Source organism: Cricetulus griseus, chromosome 7, assembly GCF_003668045.3.
Source record: "Cricetulus griseus strain 17A/GY chromosome 7, alternate assembly CriGri-PICRH-1.0, whole genome shotgun sequence".
Taxonomy (NCBI): Eukaryota; Metazoa; Chordata; class Mammalia; order Rodentia; family Cricetidae; genus Cricetulus; species Cricetulus griseus.
The window spans coordinates 35,889,759-35,907,558 of record NC_048600.1 but is presented as its reverse complement, the minus strand read 5'-3'; the positions used below and the strand labels follow the sequence as shown (position 1 = coordinate 35,907,558).

General features: G+C 52.6%; 1 protein-coding gene across 1 annotated transcript in view; it reads right to left on the bottom strand.

Moving 5' to 3' along the window:
* Nucleotides 1-558: 558 nt before the first annotated feature.
* LOC103163831 overlaps nucleotides 559-17,800 on the bottom strand; it is a 108,247-nt gene continuing 91,005 nt past the window's right edge. The window contains exons 48-64 of the mRNA XM_027424790.2: nucleotides 16,851-16,964; nucleotides 16,632-16,760; nucleotides 15,910-16,071; nucleotides 14,227-14,391; nucleotides 12,161-12,326; nucleotides 11,570-11,760; nucleotides 11,318-11,410; nucleotides 10,972-11,176; nucleotides 9,832-10,010; nucleotides 9,655-9,752; nucleotides 7,453-7,637; nucleotides 6,601-6,806; nucleotides 6,321-6,495; nucleotides 5,623-5,732; nucleotides 5,316-5,432; nucleotides 5,060-5,201; nucleotides 559-1,227 (exon numbers count right to left, since the gene is read on the bottom strand). Of these exons, the coding sequence (XP_027280591.2) occupies nucleotides 1,223-1,227; nucleotides 5,060-5,201; nucleotides 5,316-5,432; nucleotides 5,623-5,732; nucleotides 6,321-6,495; nucleotides 6,601-6,806; nucleotides 7,453-7,637; nucleotides 9,655-9,752; nucleotides 9,832-10,010; nucleotides 10,972-11,176; nucleotides 11,318-11,410; nucleotides 11,570-11,760; nucleotides 12,161-12,326; nucleotides 14,227-14,391; nucleotides 15,910-16,071; nucleotides 16,632-16,760; nucleotides 16,851-16,964 (2,442 nt within the window). The 3' untranslated portion in view covers nucleotides 559-1,222. The remainder of the gene's footprint in view (nucleotides 1,228-5,059; nucleotides 5,202-5,315; nucleotides 5,433-5,622; nucleotides 5,733-6,320; nucleotides 6,496-6,600; nucleotides 6,807-7,452; nucleotides 7,638-9,654; nucleotides 9,753-9,831; nucleotides 10,011-10,971; nucleotides 11,177-11,317; nucleotides 11,411-11,569; nucleotides 11,761-12,160; nucleotides 12,327-14,226; nucleotides 14,392-15,909; nucleotides 16,072-16,631; nucleotides 16,761-16,850; nucleotides 16,965-17,800) is intronic.

The window sequence follows — 17,800 nt, the reverse complement described above, 5'->3', positions numbered from 1 at the left end:
TTGCAACCCTTTGTGGGAGTCAAAGGACCCTTTTTCAGGGTCACATATGAGATATTTTCATTATGATTCATAACAGCAAAATTACAGTTATGAAGTAGCAATGAAATAACTTTATGGTTGGGAGTCACCACAATGGGAACTGAATTAAAGGTTTCATCATTAGGATGGTTGAGAACCACTGCTCTAGGGGCTGAGCAAGACTGGCTTCACCTCCCTTGGCTCCAGAGATCTTTTGGAGACACCTTTCCAGATACCTGTTGTGCACCAGGGTTGGCTGAGCTTGGCACCGGCCTTCCTGCCTTCTCTTTGTCCCATTTCTGGTGGAACATACTTTGTCCTTTGTTCTAGAATCTGGACCCTTCCCAGCCTGTTCTAAGGCTCTGTGGCAGAGTGCTAGCCCTAGCCTGCAGAAAGCCCTGGGGATAAACTAAACATGCTTCAGTGTAGAAAGGGCTCAAAGGCGCTCCCTCCTGGTAGACAGGCTCAGAGCCACCAAAGCCTCCGCTTCTCAGTCACAAGGGTCAGTGGGCGCAGAAATCAATCCCATAGACACAATCCTGAATTCTGACAGCATTATTTTGCAGTTGAAAACTTTAAAAAGACTATTCCCCAAGAGAAATAAACAAAACCCCTGATGCCTAGTGGCCCAAGCCCCCACATATTTATGTCACATGTCCTTTGAAAAGGAACCTTCTCTCCATGCCCTGGAAGCATCTTGTATGTCCATCCTAGAGAATGAAGCTCCCTAACCAGTCTTGAGACCATGGGTCCCCTCCAGGAAGTTCATACCTTCTGAGATCCCCAGAGCGGCAGGGGAAGCCTGTACCAGGCAGCCTTGTGTCCTCCAGGTCATTGCCATCCCAAAGCTCAGGTTGCAGAATCAGTTTCTGGGAGAGTGAAGCAATATCTTGCACAAGTGTTGGTGCTGGTGTTTCTTCCCAGAGGTGTGTGCCTTGGCCTGGACGCTGTCCAGTGGAGTTGCAAAATGAATTCCCAGGACCAGTTGGGAGTCCCTCACCCCCAGGGACACTAGAGTGGGATTAGGCCTCAGCTCTTCTTTTCTGCTCTTAGAGCAAGTGATGTTTTTGTCTTGGGTTGCTAGCATTCTGCACTGGTGGTCCCCTTCCAGCCATGAACCTTGACCTCTCCCAGGAACTAGGATCGGGATAGAAGGCAAAGAGCTTGACATCTTTGGCGGCCTTGTGTTGACTTAGGCAAAATCTCAAACTATAAGGGAAGAGAAGTAAGGTTGTGCTGTGAAGCCTAGAAGGAAGGTCCTGCCATTTCCTGGAAGTGGGCCAGGAGTCTGTCTGGTAGCCCCCGGCCCTGATAAAAAGGACGGTCACCCATCCATTACCATCTCCCCACTTTGTAAAGCACAGCAGGCATGGGCTGTGGCTCCCTCACACTGTGTGGAACAGTGTGTAGGCACCAAGCACTCAACCACCCACAGAGGTACTCAAAAACTAAGCAAGTGTCTGTCAAGGGCTCCATGGCAACTGGGAAGAACACAATATAGTACCCCACCAGAGGAAAAACTGAGGGTCATCACCTGAAGCTCTGGGGGCAGAGAAAATGCCCAAGCCAGTACAGGGAGAGAGAACACACCTGAGCCAGTACAGGGGGAGAACACACCTGAGCCAGTAAGGGGGATAGAATATACCTGAGCCTGTACAGGGAAAAAACTTAGGTCATACTGGAGTTGAGTGCTGAAGGATCCAGGTGGCGAAAGTCTGCTGACACTTGGATAGTCTGGAACTTCTCAGGGACTTCTCTCCACTGTCAGGAGGAGCCAGCCCTAACTCAAGGATGTCAAGCTGCTGAAGAATGGGCCCCATGAACTCATGGGCACAGACCCCAGAGGACTCCACGCAACCTCCTAGATAGCTTCCACTGATTAAGCTAGGTTCTTTTCTTTCTTGATTGATTGAGACAGGGTCTTAGCCCAGGCTGTCTTAAAACTATGTAGCCAAGGGTGAGCCCTCTCATTGGCCCTGTTTTTATTTTATTTTAATTTTTTGTTTATATTTTTTGGTTTTTCGAGACAGGGTTTCTCTGTGTAGCTTTGGAGCCTATCCTGGCACTCGCTCTGTAGACCAGGCTGGCCTCGAACTCACAGAGATCCGCCTGCCTCTGCCTCCCAAGTGCTGAGATTAAAGGTGTGCACCACCAATGCCCGGCCTGTTTTTATTTTTATACCAGTGGTTCAATCTCCTTAGTAGTTCTGTCTGTTTAGATTTTTAAAATTTCATTTCTGGTATCAGTTAATTGAGTCTTCTCTTATTAGTATAACTAAGTTTGTCTGTAGATTTTACTCATTTTCCACTTCGTATCCCATCTTATTTCTGCTCAAGTCTGAATTTTCTTCTAGTTCTAGATTTGGTTTTCTTTTTCTGATAACTGAAGGTATAACATTTAATTGTTGGCTTAAATTCCTTTATGGGTGCATATGTTGAATGTGGAGTCCTGAGGTATACCTCAGGCACAGGTACCCCTCCTCAAGTATCACACACCTTTCCTTTGTCCGTCCCTCCCTCCTTCCTTTTTTAAAGGGAGGGTCTATCACCGAGTTTGCTGATTAGCTGATGTTGGCTGGCCAGCCAGGGAGTCTCAGGGTCCTGCCTGTCTGTACTTCCCCAGTGCTGGGGCTACAAGCCTGTGCCAACATGCCAGCCTTTGCTTGCTTTCACGTTAGTTCTGGGGATCGGTTCAGGTCCTCTTGCTTGTGTGGTGAGCACTTTGCCCATGAGCCTCCTCCCCAGCCCTCCAATCACTTTCCTTTCTCCCTTTGTGTCTCAGAATCCGCTATTACAGCGGATTCTTGCAGTCAGCTGCTCAACACTTCCACCAAATCTTTCCATCCAGTTATTATAGTTTGTAGTTCTAGACATTTGTTATTTTCATCTTCCTAATTGTGTATAGATGTTTAACAGTAATGTTCAGCTTATTGTGCGTACAAGGGCAGCATTTAAATGCCCCTGTAAAAAATTTGGAGTCTCTGTCTCTGGTAGGTGGGTTCCCGGGGCTGTCATGTTCCTTTGAGCACACACCCTCCTTTCACGAACACAGGATGTTTGCAGAGTCTTTGCATATGTCCTAAGAATAAGGAAGGACTCCTGTGGCTCAGCTTGTGGCCCCTCAGACATTTCCTCTAACTCTATGTGTTCTCAGCTGTGAGAAGCTGGTGGCACTGTGACCCGATACCCTCGCCACCCACAGTTCTGCAGCAGCCACCACCTCTGCCTCCAGCCAGATACCCAAACTACACCAGTGTTCAGAGCACAAAGGGGTGAGACAGAAAAAGTCTGCATAACAGTCCCAGATGAGTGGAAACACAGTGCAAACAAGCTCTGCTCTTTTCCTTCCATTCCCAGGGGTAGCTGGGCCTGGCAGCTACCTTGAAGTCTGCACAAGATGCATGGATGTGGGGGGGAGGGGTGACTGCAAGCAAAAACACCACTTCAGTACATGTGCATGCATGTGGAGGCCCGAGGACAACTGCTAGATGGTCCTTCAGGCACTGTTCATCTTTTTATGGGGTAGGGTCTCTTGCTACATACAGCTGGACCAAGTCCTTCTGTCCCCTTTGGTTTTGCAGCTGTGCTCTGACAGTCCTTGCTATAGACCTAGTAAGAGTATTTGGGATATCATATGCTTCCTGATAAGTACTCTAGCTTCATAGCTCTCAGTTTCCTTCTCTGTTGAGCACTCCAAGTCCTCATCCCACACCCTGAGCCACACACCAGGTCCTCAACCCACACCCTGAGCCACACACCAGGTCCTCATCCCACACCCTGAGCCACACACAAGATCTTCATTACACACCCATGTCACATTTTCCATTTCACTAACTTTCTCTTCTCTTACATTTTAACTTGCTCTTCACATACCCAAAGCTTACATTACTTCTAGAAATTTCTTTTGACATGCTGTTCATCTTTGAATGTCTTCTTTCATGCCTTTAAGAATCCCAGGCTTCTGGGCAGTGGTGATGCACACCATTAATTCTAGCACTAGGGAGGCAGAGGCAGGTGGATCTCTGAATTCAAGGCCAGCCTGGTCTACACAGTGAGTTCCAGGACAGCTAGGAACAGCTAAGAACAGCTTACTCAGAGCTGTTTCAACAAAACAAAACAAAAGACTCCCAGGAGGTCTCAGGCATGTCCCACTGTTGTTAACTGCAGCTGTGACTTCTTGGTTGGATCAAGAAGGAAATGTGCTGTCAGCTATCAGGGTCACAGGCACAGTGTGTCACCTCAGAGTTACTAGAACAGGTTCTGAGAGCCCTTAGGGTGCTTAAGACACTTGGCTTGGTGGCAATAGTCTCTAGGCCTCTGCATCTCTGGCTTTCTTTTTGTGTGTTCATATGGGGGGGGGGTCAGAAGTTAATCTCAGGTGTTACCCCTTTAACCCTCAAGCAATATTCATGCCCTGCCACAGAGCTAGCCTAGTTAGGCCTAGGCAAGCCTAGGCTGGTTGGTCAGTGTACCACAGGAATCCTCCTGTCTCTGCCTCCCCAGTGCTATTGTGACAAGCAACCCTCACACCCACCTTCTCCTGGTTCTGGGGATCCAACCCATGCTTGTAGGACAAGCACTTTACCAGCCAAACTATCTCCCCAACTGTCTTTGCTTTCTTTTTAAGAAATGGTATTAATTTTTATTTGACATATATGAGTGTTTTTCCTTCATGTCTGTCTGTACACCATGTGTGTACTTGGTGCCTGTGAAGGTCAGGGCATCAATTCCTCTGGGACTGAGCTTATAGACAGTTGTGAGCCGTTATGTAGGTGTGGGAGTCAAACCTAAGTCCTGTGCATGAGCAGCCAGTGATCTTAACCACTGAGCCATCTCTCCAGCCCTATTTAGTTTTCTTAAGACAGAGTCTTGCTATCTCAAACTAGCATTTGAGATAGCCAAGGCTGATCTCAAACTAGCATTCCTCCTGTCCCTGCCAACCAGGCTAGTGCTAGGACTCTGTGCTCACTGTGTCATCCCTGTAGGAGCTCAGAGCATGGCATTGGTTTTCCATTTGGGATGGGACCTGGATGAGAACTTACCACACTGCAGAGGAAGGGCCAAGGGCACAGAGTCCTGGGCACACAGGTAGATGTAGGCAGCTGCCAGGTGGCAGGCAGATTGCAACTCCATGGGATCACAAGTATCCTGGACACACAGACTGAGGAATGGAGCAGGGTCCACCTGAAACCAATGCCAGCCCATCACTGCTCCCGCCCATCACTCATAGGCTAGATTAGGCTTCTTTCTGTGGTTTCTCTGCTGTGTGGCTCTGTCCAGGAGCAGCCTCACACTCACCACCTGGAAGCAGTTCCCCAGACTGGAGCGGGGTTCTTGGAAGAAGGCCTGGCAGGTGGTTCTGTGTCCTGAGCATGGCTGCTGCATCCTCTCTACAGCACCACAGTTCTCACCCACCTGGATGGGAACACACAAAACTCGAGCCTCTTAGAGCACCACTTTTCTCTTGGGCACACTACCTAGTATGCATCAGTCTCAGCAAGAGATGCCTGTATCCTTGGGGCTCCTGCTTCATTCTGGACCTGAGCAGCTATCCTCCATTGAGCCTAGGGGTAGGTGCAGCAGGAAGGGCTTTCCTGCAGCTTACCTGCCAGGCCCGGGTGAGCTCCTCCAGACTGGCAGCTTCCGTGCCATCTGGTAGCATTAACTCATCATCTGCCTCATTATTGTTGGTACCCAGAAGGCCAGCAGATACACCTGTAGGGCAGGAAGGACCTGCTGGGAAAGCCTCCCTCTTCCCTCCCCATGACACCAGACCTTTCAGAAGTGAGGAGAGGAAAAGGGGGATCTAAAGATGGTATCTATGCCTTGCTAGTGCTTCCCCCACTTCCCAGCCCACAGGGTCAGTTAGCAAGTTTTCTGGGCACCTCTTGGGGGTATAGCTGCATGATGGGACCTCATGAGAGTCAACTTCACTCTGTATGGACTGTCCCCAGGGAAGAGAGCCAAGTTGGCTCAGAAGCCCTGGGCCAGGGAGTGAGTCACTCAGCCTCTGCTGGGTCATCTGTAATGGAACAGGAAACACCAGGACTGAGAAGTAGACAGCCGGCTGTGTCACACTAGAAAGGAGGCCAGCTGTCACTGCCACCCCAGCAGGAAAGTGGCCAGTCAGCAAAGGCAACCTTTGGGATTATCTTCAGCTCTTGCCCATTGGCCTATGCTCTTCTCCACCAGGAATGACAACAATAGTGTTACTTAGAAAGGGGTACGTCACCCTCAACCCTGGAGTCTGGCCATAGGGTAGCTAGAAAAGGCCCTTGTGGGTAGCACCAAACTCCGACCCACCATGGTGCCACAGGCTCAGCGTCAGGCTGCAGAGGCCTGCTGGCACATCACAGAAGACAGACACACCATCCTCGCTGCTCAGCTCAACCTTGGGTCCAGTGCTCAACATAGCAGGAGGTGGGTCTAAATCCCAGCAGCTGTCCTGAGGCCAGGCAGTGTCGTACTGCTTGTAAGCCTGTGGACCACACAGGGATAAGCTGGAATCACTCCCAGCACCAAACCTGTAGGCAACATGCAGACAAGCAGCTCCAGGGAGCCCCTCCCACTCCCGAGCACGTACCTTTAGGCTAGGATACAGAACGAGGGTTGTGTGGTTCAGCTCCACATGAAGGGCCGTGAAGCCTGAGCTTGTGCGGCTCAGCATCAGAGAGAATGTTTGGTGAGTGAAGTCCTTGGCTAGCAGGAAGCTGCCACAGCAGGGACCCAGGCCCCACACCTGCCCATCAAAGGTCACCAGGTATCTGGTGCCCACCACCACGGCGTATTCTGAGAAGAGGTCAGGTCAGCTCAACACTGAGTAAACCCACTGCCCAGGAACAAATGTGCTCCCAAGTCTGGGGACTCTAAGACCCTGAACTCAGGGTCTATCACACAGTAAACCTCCCTACACCAACCTGGCACTATGCTTCCTCTGTAGAAGGACTCGGGCTCAGACGTCATGCTTATAGCCCACACAAGTCAGCTATGGTACCCCTCCTACTCCACACCGGGGGAAACTGAAGTTGTACAGCAGCATGAGCCAGATGCAGGCTTCCCAGGGCCTCCCAAAGGCATATCGGGGCCCCAGGCTACAGACACTCCCTCCCCAGCAAGCCTGCATCCAATTAACGACCTTCCAGCTACAACTGGAGCTCAGCTCTATTCCTCCACCAAGGTCCTCTGGGAGAAGGCTGGCCTCAGAAGGAGCCCTCAGCTGTGTACTCCCTGTTATATTCTGGACAAAATCCAGGGTCTTTAGCCCCAGATGACCTCACCAAGCCCAGGAACTTGTAGGGCTGGCCTGTGACACCACAGGGTTTGGCAGGCTTTCCTGTGGCTGCTTGTCACCAAGCCCTACAGGGCTTGCTAGGCCCTTCGCTCCACAGGCAGAAGGCTTCCCAGGGAGGAGGTGGACAGGCCAGGCAGGACTTACGCTTGAAGGGGCTCCTCAGTAGACGCCGCTGGAACCCATAGAACTCAGCCAGCATGTTAGCCTCATACAGCCTGCGGAGTGGCCGCAGGAGTTTCTCCTCCACCAGGTAACTGACCACCTGGGCCACATCCAGGGGCTCGTCTCCCACCAGCAGAAGTGGTAGCCTTACCATCACAGAACGGTTCCTGGAAAGGACACAGAGGAACTGGATCCCCTAGGAAGCTGGGGATCACTGAGCCTCACCTCCTTTCCCTGAAGGATGGCATTGTCACAGGAAGGAAAGGGGATCACATTAGCAGACTGTCCCCTTAGTCTGCCTCTGTGTGGGGAACTGTCTTCAAAAGATGGACCAAGGCCCTGTAGAAAGGACACAGCTGTTTGATTTTGGGCCCTGCTCCGGGGGTTGGGAGGCAGTGGGGTGATGGGATGGGCACGGACACTGAAGAAGGGGTAAGTCCAATCATGGTGTTGTGTCACAGGCTCAGTAAGTTGAAGGACCAGAACAGGATCCCAGCCAAAGGGAAGCTGGGGGACGGGGAAGTGGTCTCTGAGGTTTCTACAGGTAAGGGGAAGACTCTAGAACTTTCCCAGGCTGTGAAAAAGAAGCCCAACAAAGCTGGAGTTCGAAGGAGCAAAGAGGCAGCTGATGCTGGGCTATACGGTAGGAAGGGGGGTGGGCACTGGGCATGGCCACCACAGAGCCACAGGAACAGGTCTCTACTGTCACGAGAGACCCCATGCTGCTGGGGCATTACTCTTAACAAACCCTTCTAGGTTTGCAGCTGTCTCTCCATTCATTTTCCTAGGAGATATGTCCCAAGTTTTCAGGTGGGGAAATTGAGGCAGAGTAGACACAAGCTTTCCATAACCCAGGAGGCACCATTCTGCCACCTTCTGGGATAGAAGGGAACTGCAGGCATTCTTGGCGGCTCCTACCTGTGAGTCCTGTACTACCAATTCTCCATAGCTAACCTCTTATCACCCAACTGCACCTAAGGTGCCAGCACCCTGCCCCAGTCCTCCACAACTGTATGAGAATAATTGCTGTGGTTCAAGCCACCACAGTTCTGGTTACACAGCATTGGTCATACAAGTACAGAAGCCCCTGCAGCCTTGTCTCTTGTGTATAAAGGGACCCCCTCATCCCTTTATAGAAACCATCTGTCACTCCTTTTACCACCTACATCCAGTTGAGTCTCAGTCCTCTTCAGGATGACATTAAAAACACAGCTGGATTCCGGCTGCCTCTCATCCCTTCCATGCTGCCATTGTTCCAGCCACCACATTGTTCAAAATAGGGCCCTACACTCTGTCCATCTTCACAATCTATCCTCAGTATGACCCACCTTTCCTTCGACAAAAACACTCATTTGTTGTGTGTGCCCATCTCCAAGCAGGAGCCAAGGCCCTAGGCCACCTGAAGCCTGCTCAAGGCCTGCTGGCTTCCTTACTGTTCTTCAGACAGGTGCCATGGTGCCACAACCCTTGCCCCTGCCTCTGCACCATTTGTGTGCCCTACCCAGAACTCCCTGCTCAAAGCTCACCTTCTGGGCTGGGACAATGGCTCAGTGGTTAAGGCGCTTGCCACACAAGCATAAAGGACTGACGGTCAGAATCTCACATGAATTCGGGGTGAGCATGACAGCACTTGTAATTCCATTTTCAGAAGGCAGAGACGGGTGATTCCCCAGAGCAAGCTAGCTAGCAAGATTAGTCCTACCAGTGAGCCCCGGGTTTGATTGAGGGAGCCTGCCTTAATAAATAAGCTGTAAAAACAATAAAGATCAACTTCAAACCTCCACATACATGTGTACACATGTGTGGGCCCACAGAAATGTATACCACACACATTCCCATTCTTAGCCAAACTGCACCATCAAGTGTGTCCCTCCTCTTCAAGCCACTTCCTGGCCAGTGTCTTCAGTAGCACATGCTACCTAACACACAGTCAGGAACAGGGACCCTGCCCCTCAGACCATATCCAGGCTGCTAGCCAAGAATGGCTTTACCATAGCTAAGGCTTTTGCAAAACCAACTAGAATGTGAACAAAGCTTGTGCAGAGCCTGAGCCTCAGTTTTCCCTGCCAAGTGAGGACCACCTGTGTGACAGTGCTGTCCTAAGTGAGATGGACCAGGTTTTGGCATTTGCTGTGTCCCATCATGTAGCAGGAACATAGGACCCACAAGTTCCTCCCCACTTACCTGGCTGAGTAACTGTACATGCTCCGTAAGGGTTTGTAGAGCTGCCTCAGGGTCCAGGAGACCTCAGCCTCAGCCCAGGACAGTGTATGGTAGGTCGCCTGGGTAGGGGCAGGGACAGCTGTCAGAGCCACCCTCAGTGAGCCCATCCCCACCCCACCCTATCACACACACTCTCACCAGCTCCAGGGCACCCATCATGGCTCCCAGGAACGCCTGGATGGGCCTCCAACTTCCTGGCAGCCGGAGCAGCCAGGCCTGCACCCACTGCCTGGCCTCCTCAGCCCGCTCTCGCCACACCTCATCCAGGGGCCTCAGCATCACCTCCAAGTAGGCCTCCTTCAGCGTGGCCAGGGGCTCTGCAACAGGTAATTGCCTGAGGCCCCAGAGCTCCTGACTGCAGATGAGAACCTCTACAGTGCAAGCCAGTCATGGTTAACATCCCAGGCCTAGAGGACAGGGAGCCTGTGCCCTGCAGTAAGGGATGGAGTAGAAGTAAGGCAGGGCACACTAGGACTGCTGACCTGGTTGCCTGGAATTGGTGGGAAGGGCCTGCTGCCCCCATGGTGCAAGTGCCTCCCCAGGCTGGAAAGCTGTGACAAGCCTGAGTATCCGCACGGGGTTTCCCTGGTGAATGCTTCCTACGGGTATCACAGTTCAATCCAGGGGGAGTCAATGGCATCCAGTGTGACACAGTGAAGCTCCGGATGCTGCATGTAGGGTCTCCCCATTGACAACTCTGCTCTGCACCCTTGGGCTTCAGTGAGTCACAGTCATGAGGATACCTGTGTGCTCCTGGCCAGGCACCAACACAGGGACCCTGGCATAGTTGATTGAGCTAGGGACAGACAAGTCCCCACTGCCTGTTTTAGTCCTGGACAAGGGTCTTAGGGGCTGAAAGGAGGACCAGGAATGGTCCTTAATTGTGGGGAGGCCAGGTTCTCAGCTTGCTTGGGAGCAGGGTCCTCAGGGCAGGCCTATGTACTAACCAGGACAGAAGCCTCACTGGAGCCCATAGACAGATACCCAGTGGCAGCCCCGGAAGCCTCTATAGCTAGGCTGTGTACATGAGAGAAGCCAGGCAGAGGACGGATGGAGCCTGGGCCGCAGGCATTACTTTGGAGTCTACAAGGATGGAGAAAGCATGCCAAAAGGGCACAGAGGTTGCAGAAGCCTATGAAATAAGGTTTGGGGGTCTAAAGAAATTAGACTGCTATCTTGACTGAGGTAGTGTATGAGAACAAATCTGAAGGCCTAGGGCCCCTAGGACCAGGGCTGGGGCTGGACTAGGACAGGAGTGTGCCCTCTCCTAATACTCACGCTCCAGCTCATTCTGCAGCTGCGCCATCTCTGCCTGCAGATGCTCCAGGTAGAGAGGCAGGTGGCCAGTCAGCACGTGCTTGGCCTGACCTCGGGCCCACAAGGTGGCTACCACCTGGCCACCTGCCTGAACAGCGCCTAGCCCCACCTGGGTCAACTGCACCAGGCACTCTGCTGCTCCATCCAGAGTACCCACCGGCTGTACCTAGACGGGGAAACCAAGGCAAGATCAGGGGGGAGACTATGGAGACAGCACTCTCCAGCCTTTCACACCTGGGAAGGAGAGCTGCGGACACAGGCCAGGCCACAGGGTTCCCTACATGCTCCCTTAACAGGGACTACCCACCAGGTTCCGGAACCTGCTCACATAGTCATCTAGGCTTTGGGTCTTCTCTTCCAGCTGGGCTCGTACCTGGGAGCCAATGGCTGTCATCCTGGACTGTGGGGCAGAGGGACAGGTGAGAACTAGAGAAAGGGTCCTCTAGGGACTGGAGAGTGTGTAGGCTGCCCTAAACTGTCCACTCTGTTTCTCCAGGCACCGTTGCACTCAAGGACTCTTGGCTCTGGGCCAGCAGTCCTCCATCCCAGGCCTGCTTACCTCCATGTAACTCAGCAGGGCACCATGACAGCCATGCGCAACTAGGAGGAGGCTCTGGTTGACTGCCCGCAGGGTCAGGTGTCCCAGTGGCTGGGCATGCTGCCCACTCTTCTGGAGCAGGGCCTCCACCTCCACGGCTCTCCTGTGGGTGCATGCCTGTAGCATCACACTCTCTTCTCTGCTCCCTGGAGCTAGGAAGGGACTGAGGTTGCATCCATGCCTTCTCTACCCACCTCCCCAGTGTCCTACACAAAGCCTCAAGATATTAGGGTTTAAGAGCCTTGAGCTGTACCACCTAAATGGTCCCTTCTCCCCTTCTCCTGGTATACTTAAAGTCCTCACTTCACACTCACCTCTGGATAGACCAGCCGGGTCCAGCCCACCCCTGCCACCACCCCCACGGCGTTACCTGACTCAGCAAAGTAAATACAGATGTGGACAATAAGTTCACCCCAGATTGTATGTGTGTGTGTGTGTGTGTGTGTGTGTGTGTGTACTTCTAAGTTCTCAACAGGACAGGAATAGGGATTGCTTGGACAAAGGTGGGGCCTGGCTTAGCAGCTGACCTGGGGGCCTGTTACCCTCACTTACCTTCCACATGGGCAGCAGAAGCCCGAAGACAGCTCAGGGCCCAGGACACCAACAGCCTTAGTGTCTCATCCTTATCCATGCTACCCTCCAGCTGGACCAGGCTTTGGGAAGCTGAGGTAGTGATGCGGCCCAACAGGAGGAGCTGCTGAGCCCTGGGCCCTTGGAGCTATGAACCAGACAATAGAGATGGGTCTGGCTGCTGGGGCTGCTCTGGTCTCTGGCCTCTGCCTGTCCCAGGCTCAGGGAAGAGCTAAGAGTGTATCAGTAGAGAAGGGATAGAAAACCCGCCCACACGGTTCTTCCAGGAGCACTGGGTTCCCTGTCCTCCACCCCTGCCAAACAGCTCAGAATCCTACCACATACAGTAAAGCATATGTAGCAAATCCCGCCTTGTAGGTGTCTGCCCACCAACCCAGTCAAGGAGGCTTTGCACACTCTGTAGACAGATGCTATTGGTCTGGGGGTTTCAGGCACTTCTCCTTTGTCAGTCCCAGTGTCCAAGGGCACATGTGAGTAACATGTGGCATGGAGCCTGGGTCATTGTCTTTGCCAATTTGTAGGCACCCATCCTTGAGGGAGGAGGCACAGGGCAAATGTTTGTCAACTGGACCAGAACAATATCAAAGGCTTCAAGGTCCCAGGGAAAGGGGCCATTGAAAATGAGAAACTTGAGAAGGGAGCCACTTCTGCCCCCCCCCCCCCCCGCCTAGCTGCCCTATATTCTAGGCTAGATCCTGTAACTGAAAGCTGCGTAACCTGAAGTAAGGGTATATCACCTTCTCTGAGCCCCAGCTTTCAGCTGCATAGGACCAGCGGTTCTCAAAGCTCAGCCAAAGTCAGAGGCACCCCTGAGTCTTAGGGGTTGGGCTGCGTTCATCAGTCTGATGTCTTTGCAGAGGTAAAATGATGCAACAGTAGGTTAAATAGACCACAAATGCAAAACGCTGCAGTGCTGAAGGAGGTACACACTGCGGGCTGGGCCAAGGCTGCGCATCTCAGAGTCTCCAGAGTGGGGTAAAGGGAATGAAGGGTGGGGACCATGCATCTTGGGTGTCTAACAAGTGTTTGGCCTCTGATTCCAGGAGTGGCATCAAGCACCAGTTTGCAGCTAGGGCAGAGCAGGCCTGGTTGTAAGTTAAGAAGTGGCAGGCCTAGAGACTCGTGACCTCTGCGCATGGCCTCATCTAGAAATGTCATCTGTGATGGCTATTCTTGGTTGTCAACTTGAATACATCTGGAATTGACTAAAACCCAAGTGGCTGGGCACACCTGTGAGTCATTTTTTCTCTGCCCCACCCTGGCGGGGTTTCTCTGTGTAGCCCTGGCTGTCCTGGAAGTCCTCTGTGGACCAGGCTGGCCTTGAACTCACAGAGATCCCCTGCCTCTGCCTCCATAGCGCTGGAATTAAAGGTGTGCACTGCCATTGCTCAGCACAGGGATTTTTTCTTAGATCATTTAAAGTGGGAAGTTCTATTTTTAATCCAGATCTTTTGAGGGGGGGAAGAGCCACCTTTGTTCTAGCTCGCAGCTTCTGCTGGCAGCCTATGTAAGGACATGGAAGAAGGAAGCTCTCTCGTTGCCTGCTCGCTCTCACTGGCAAGTCCATCCCTTCAATGGCATTAGAGCTTCTTTGGGATTATGGTGTTTACTGAAGACCAGCTGAGACTTCTAACCACATGGCCTGAGAAACTACTGGGTTCTTGGACCTTCCATTTGTAAACAGCCATTGTTGGGCTAACAGCCTCTGAGTCACTCTAATAAATCCCCTTTATTCATATTCCATCAGTTCTGTTCCTCTAGAGAACCCTGACTGATACACCATCCCTGTTCCATTTGAGAAGAATATAATCTGTCTCCTTGCTATAGGAAGGCAAGGGCCGGTGGAGTAATGGAGAAACCCCTCTGTGCACCTGGACAGACCCAGGGGTTCAGTAAATACTCCCCAGAAAGGAAGTACTGGATCAGCAGGGTGTAGACCTGAAGGTCCATTGATGGCCACTAGATGGCAGGGCAGCCCATGCAGTGGGGTTGCTAGCATAGACAACTGGGAGGGATTAGGCATCTACCTCCAGCTGCCCAGAGAAGTCCGGTGCATTAGGTCGGCTGTGGTTGTAGAGGGTGAGGCTAAAGTGCAGGCCCTGGTCAGGTTCTGGAGCAAGACCCAGATGGTATTGAGAACGCAGCAGGAGAGCACCCTGATCCAGACTGTGCTCCCCAGAGAATGAGAGGGCCTGAAGGAAGACATCAGAGGTTCCAGAGGTCAGAAGATACAGGCGCCTCCCCCCTGGACCCTGCTATGATTCCTTACACCTGGATTGCTGTAAGCAGGCTGTGGGGGTGGCAGATCTTACTGCCACACCCACAACCGTCTCCAGCAAAGGCCCTTAAACACTGAAACATGCCTATACAGGTGCCTGTGTGTGAGTGAGGCATGCCTATACAGGTGTTTGTGTGTTGAGTGAGGCATGCCTGCACAGGTGCCTGTGTGTGAGCGAAGCATGCCTGCACAGGTGCCCTGTGTGAGTGAAGCATGCCTGCACAGGTGCCCTGTGTGAGTGAAGCATGCCTGCACAGGTGTCTGTGTGTGAGTGAGGCATGCCTGCACAGGTGCCTGTGTGTGAGTGAGGCATGCCTGCACAGGTGTCTGTGTGTGAGTGAGGCATGCCTGCACAGGTGCCCTGTGTGAGTGAGGCATGCCTGCACAGGTGCCCTGTGTGAGTGAAGCATGCCTGCACAGGTGTCTGTGTGTGAGTGAGGCATGCCTGCACAGGTGCCTGTGTGTGAGTGAGGCATTCCTGCACAGGTGTCTGTGTGTGACTGAGGCATGCCTGCACAGGTGTCTGTGTGTGACTGAGGCATGCCTGCACAGGTGTCTGTGTGTGACTGAGGCATGCCTGCACAGGTGTCTGTGTGTGAGTGAAGCATGCCTGCAGGTGCCCCGAGGCCACTTGTAATCCCTGCTCCCATTCTTCCCACCGTCCCCCAGGCCCTAAACATACAACTTTGGTCTGTCCTGTTTTCCTCCACTCTGGACAGCTCTCCAGGAGAGTGGCACTGCCTTGCCTCTCACTCAGCAGAAACAGCTTTCATGGCACAGTGGAGCGAGCAGGATAATGAGAGACTTTGATGGTTTGTTAAACCTTAAACACTCGGCCTGCCCTTTGCAGAAGAGTCTGTGGCCCCTGGGAGGTAGGGGGTGAGGAGGTGAGTAGATGTGTGGTGGGGAGGGTGGTGGATGGATGGATAGATGGAGGGTGGGAGAGCAGATGGCTAGACGGAGGGTGGGAGAGCAGATGGCTAGATAGATGGTGGTGGGGTGGGTAGATGGACAGATTAGCAGGAGGGTGGGTAGTGTGTAGATAGCAGGAGGGTGGGTGGGAAGGCAGGTATGTATGTGTGTGGATGGGTGGGTGAAGGACAGGAAAGAGTAAGAGATGGATGGATAGGAGGACCTGCGAATGGTGGGGGGGCCTCAGGCAACAAGCTCAGGGTAGTGGCAGGAATGGTGTGTGCCTCAGCAACGGTGGTGGTGACAGCTCTCGTTTACACACCCTCCTGAATATCACAATCTCCCCTATACACATCTTCCTTCTCTCACGTAAACTAACAGAGAAGACAGGTGCCATGCAGCTGGTTGTGAAGAGCCAGTGACAGCTCTGCCTGGTTTGGTCATGCCCTGCCTGTCCCACGTGCTCCCCCTCCTCAGGTCCCCTGGTTCCCCTGTACCCCATCCTTCTCAGCAGACTCACCCTGGGCAAGTTGCAAAGCCCCAGGTGGAGGGTGTGACGTAACTTGTGCATGTAGTCTGTTTCCACTGTCCCTTGGAAGCTGTGCTTGGCACAAGGGGCCGAGAGGATGTGCTCTAGTGTGACCTCTGCGTGGACCTTGTCCCACTGGGGCAGCTGACGCTTCTGGAATAGCTCATGACATGGGGGTTATCACATAGGAGAGACTGTCCACAGTACCCACAGGGGTGACTGTCACCCACACAGAAACCAGGTGCCAGTGACCCCAGCCTCAGGGCCCCATGTCTCAGAAGCTTGGGGAAGTACAGAAGGGCTGAGAGGTACACTCTCAGCCCGATGTTGCCATTTCAGTACAGTCTGGCTTTTGTCTCACACACTCAAGAGCTGCACTTAGCCCCACTGGAAGCCCTAGTTGGTTGGGAGATACCGAGCCCTGCCATTTCTGGGAAGGTGAGCCCTCCCCTGCCTACCACCCCACGACCAGCAGACCTTCAGCACTTCCAGCACTGTCTACCACTAATCTAGTGTTGATCTACTTCCTGGTAGGACACGACTATCGTACCCATTTCAGATGAAACAAGGCTCAGCCAGAAGACTGAGTAGCCTAGATCCCCAGCATAGCCAGCACTTGAACCCAGAACTACACTGCAGTAGTAACTACGCTCCCATAGCTGGCAAGGCCCCCTGTAGATGACCTGACCTGAGTCTGGCTCTCTGTGCCTCACCTCATATGTCACATTCTGCTGCAGCCGGTGTCGGCCCCAGGAGAGATCAAGCTGCTCACTGAACATGACTGGGGTCTGAGTCAGGGCCCCACAAGCCTGCAGAGGGCCCAGGCCCCAGGTTCCCTGGAGCTGACAAGAACAGAAAGATGAGCCAGAGGCCTGCTGGGAGGCCCAGAATGAGGACCCTAGGCAAGAGCTCACCAGAGAGCCAGCACATACCTGACCTAGGGAGGCAGCTAGGCAGCCATCCCAGGCTACACTGTTCATAGAGGACCTCTCAGCCCAGGTGACCTCCAGAGTCACAGGTGAGCTTCTGTCCCTTGATTGCTGAACCTGCACGAGGGAGGAACAGAGTTGAGGCTGTCACAGCCTCTGAGGGGAGATGCTGGCTAGATTGTAGCTGCCTTCATCTTTCCTGGAGAGGAAGTGGAGGTTACAGGGGCTTCTGCCTTCCTTGTAGGAGTCCAGAGCCCCTTACTGGGAAACTGGGAAAGGTCCCTCCATTGATAACAACAGCCCCTTCTGGGCTCTGAGTGTCCCGCCCTACTGTCATCCAGCCTCTTCCTTCAGAAGCTCCTCTTAGCTCTGGCCTCGGCCTCTGTGCTTGCTATCCTATAGCTCATTTTCCTGGGGGGTCCTTAGGTGATAGCCTTGTTTCCCACAAAGGTCTCACCTGGCCTTTCAAATCCAGCTCCCTGGATACTTGCTCCATGATACTTGTCACAATTTCTGAGTTTTAAAAAATTTCACTCACCTGCTTGTATTCTGCTCTAAATACTCTAAAATACTCTTAAATACTCTAGGAGTATTCTCTAAAATACTCCTGCTCACTGGTGGTAAGAGGAGGCTCAGAGACACCACACAAGTTCAAGGATACACAGTGGGCTAGGGAAGCCAGCCACCTCACTCAGCCCTCCCTGAGGTAGCTAGGTATGCCAATTATCATACAAATGAACTCAGAGCCTCTTGAAAACCATTTTCTTCATTAAACCCAGAGTTTAGTGTGGTGGCCCACATCTTTAATCCCAGCACTCAGGAGGGAGAGACAGGCAGATCTCTGTGGGTTTGAGGCCAGCCTGGTCTACAGAGTGAGTTCTAGGCCAGGCCAGTCAAGGCTATTACATAGAGAAACCCAGTCTTGAAAAACAAAAACAAGGGCTGGAGAGATG